Source organism: Guillardia theta, assembly GCF_000315625.1.
Source record: "Guillardia theta CCMP2712 unplaced genomic scaffold GUITHscaffold_99, whole genome shotgun sequence".
Taxonomy (NCBI): domain Eukaryota; class Cryptophyceae; order Pyrenomonadales; family Geminigeraceae; genus Guillardia; species Guillardia theta.
The window spans coordinates 12,580-15,082 of record NW_005434575.1 but is presented as its reverse complement, the minus strand read 5'-3'; the positions used below and the strand labels follow the sequence as shown (position 1 = coordinate 15,082).

At 58.4% G+C, this 2,503-nt stretch overlaps 1 protein-coding gene across 1 annotated transcript in view; it reads left to right on the top strand.

The window, feature by feature from the left end:
• Positions 1–1,270: 1,270 nt before the first annotated feature.
• The window catches only part of GUITHDRAFT_116667 (hypothetical protein), a gene marked incomplete at both ends in the record, with an annotated part of 1,609 nt that continues 376 nt past the window's right edge, over positions 1,271–2,503 (top strand). Inside the window, 6 exons of the mRNA XM_005824014.1 lie at positions 1,271–1,447; positions 1,490–1,528; positions 1,583–1,635; positions 1,699–1,788; positions 1,868–1,925; positions 2,137–2,475. Coding sequence (XP_005824071.1) covers positions 1,271–1,447; positions 1,490–1,528; positions 1,583–1,635; positions 1,699–1,788; positions 1,868–1,925; positions 2,137–2,475 — 756 coding nt within the window. The remainder of the gene's footprint in view (positions 1,448–1,489; positions 1,529–1,582; positions 1,636–1,698; positions 1,789–1,867; positions 1,926–2,136; positions 2,476–2,503) is intronic.

Below are 2,503 nucleotides of genomic sequence, written 5' to 3'. Positions count from 1 at the left end.
CCAGGCTATGAGGAGAGGGCAACATCCGGGACATGGGCTGGTCAGAGTACCAAGCGAGGAAGCGAGCGATAGCGCGGCCGCCCGCTTTGTGGCGGCAGCGGACGTCTCGACTGACAGTGGTCAGTCGGCTGCCTCCGGGTATCGCGTCTAAGGGATTTTCTTCCTCCTGCATGCTCCTGCTGCTTGTTGCTTGATTGCCTGACCCTTAGGCTGCTTGTCTGCGCGGCTTCGCGCTTGGGCTGGCGATGCCGCGTCTGGGTGCCAGCAGTGCTGGTTCTTTTCGGGCTTGTGTTTTGTGTGTGATTGTGCAGCTTCTCGCTGTGGACTGTGTGCCTGCCGGTTCAGCTTGTTCCTGCTTTGTTTTGCTTGAGGCACTTTTTACCTTCTGCCAGTAAATCCTATGCCGTATAGTAAACAGCGGGGTGTAGACCCTCAGAGGGCGTGAACTCGTCCCCTCCCCGACTATGCGGAAGCTCCCGCTTGAACCTCGCAAACTCTAGCAGGTCGGGATGCGCGGCGAGGTACTGCGAGGAAGGCCAGCGGTGGTATTTCTCAAGCGCCAGGTGGACAGAGAGGTCAAAGCGACGAATCTGTGATTGGACCCGCGGGAGAAACGGAGATGACCCCTGGAGGAAGAAGCGCAGCTTCTGGAGATGGCTCGCCCTCACCAGCGTCTTGAACATGAAGCCATGCTGGACGAGCCCGAGCTTCGAGAGCTCGTCGTTGAGGGTAGAGACCTTCGCTCGGAGCTGACTAGCATGAAATCCATCCGTGCCGATAGGCAGGCCGCCAAGTGTAATCCCGCCAGTGACGACCTCGAAGTGAAGAAGTTGAGTCTTGAGACGGCGCTTAAGGCTCTTCTTCAGCTGCGAGAGATCAGGGTGTTGATGCCAGGAGGGGATGTAAACTTTCGACTCGCGAGGTTGAATCTCTAGCTTCAGATCAGCCAACATGTACTTCTTCATAGCGGACGTAGCTGCAACGGCATCCTCGAGTGGACCGACAAGCACGACGTTGTCAGCATAGGCCAAGACTCGAACAGAGGGAAAAAGCTCTGCGGCACTTTTTACCTTCTGCCAGTAAATCCTATGTCTCCTGCGATATGGAGGAGCAGGGGGTGGATACTGTGGCAGAAAAACACGCTGGAGGGGACATCGCCCTGACAGACGCCCGAGGTACACTGAACGGAGGCTGACTGACTTTTGTGAAAGAGTCGAAGGTCAGCAGAGTCTCCATAGTAGCTGGAGAGGTAGGAGGCGAACAAACGGAGATGCTCGCAAGAGGGCAAGCTTGCGCCTTCAGTGATGCTCCCATCAAAGTAGTCGCGACTCGCACGTCCCTCGATTGCATCGAAGAGAGCCTGGCGGTCGAGGGAGTTGAAGGCGTTCTTTGCATCCAAGCTCACCAGCACTGTGGGGTTGGCAACATCCTCATCATCACCGCGAGCGTGAAGGGGCAGGAGCGCTGACGCGGTTTGCGAGAACTTCAGACAGCCGTCTCGATCGAGTCCGAACTGAATCGCTCGAGGGTGAGACGAGAGGAAGTGCTGGTCAAGAAATGAGCGAATCCCTGCCAAAGCAAGCTTCGTCGCGAGTCGACGGTGTGCGGAACCGATGACAATTGGCCGGAGACCAGGTTTATCAGCTCCCTTGGAGAGGGGAATAAATCTGCCTCCTCGACGAATGGCTGACAGGGCAGGAATAAGAAGATCCGGCATCCGGCCAAGAAGGACCCCTTGGAGGATATGTTTGCAGTAGAGCTTCAAAGCTGCAGGATGACTAGAAAGGGGTGACAGGTGTTGCCGAATCCTCCACCCTTGGTCATCGGTCCCCGCAAAGGAGCTGTAGCGCTTGATCGCCTGGATCAGGCTAGTGGTGTCGAGGATGTCAGTCAAATCCACCTGCAGCACTGCAAGCGCTTGCTGGGTGAGATGATCCGCGGAAGCACTTCCAAAGGCAGGCGACGCACCATCAGGGAACTTCTCTTGTGCTTCAGCAAGAAGATCAGCAAAAGATTCAGCCCTGTAGATGCCGGAGCTCAGTAGTGTCCGTACCGCCCGATGAAGGTCACCCGCAGTGAACTGATGAATCGCCAACTGTCGTTGGCGCTCGCTCGCAGAGGTGAGGGACAGCGTAGGTCGCGGCGGAGGAGCAGGCTCAGACTCCTGAGACGATTGGCCGGACTGCCGCTGCTCCCTCGGCCCGCGCGGTTGTGGTCGCTGCTGTTGCTGGTGTTGCTGCTGCTGCTGCTGCTGCTGCGGACGCTGGCGTTGCTGCTGCTGCTGCTGCTGCTGCTGTTGCTGCTGCTGCTGACGCGGGTGCTGCGGCTGCGGCTGCTGCTGCTGCGGTTGCTGCTGGTGGCGGTGGTGTTGCGGCTGCGGCTGCGGCTGCGGCTGCGGCTGCGGCTGCGGCGGCTGCGAATGTGGCTGCCGCCGCCGTTGCTGTTTCTGCCGTTGCCGCCGCCCTCGCGATGCTGGTTCTTCTTTTCGGGCTTGTGTTTTGTG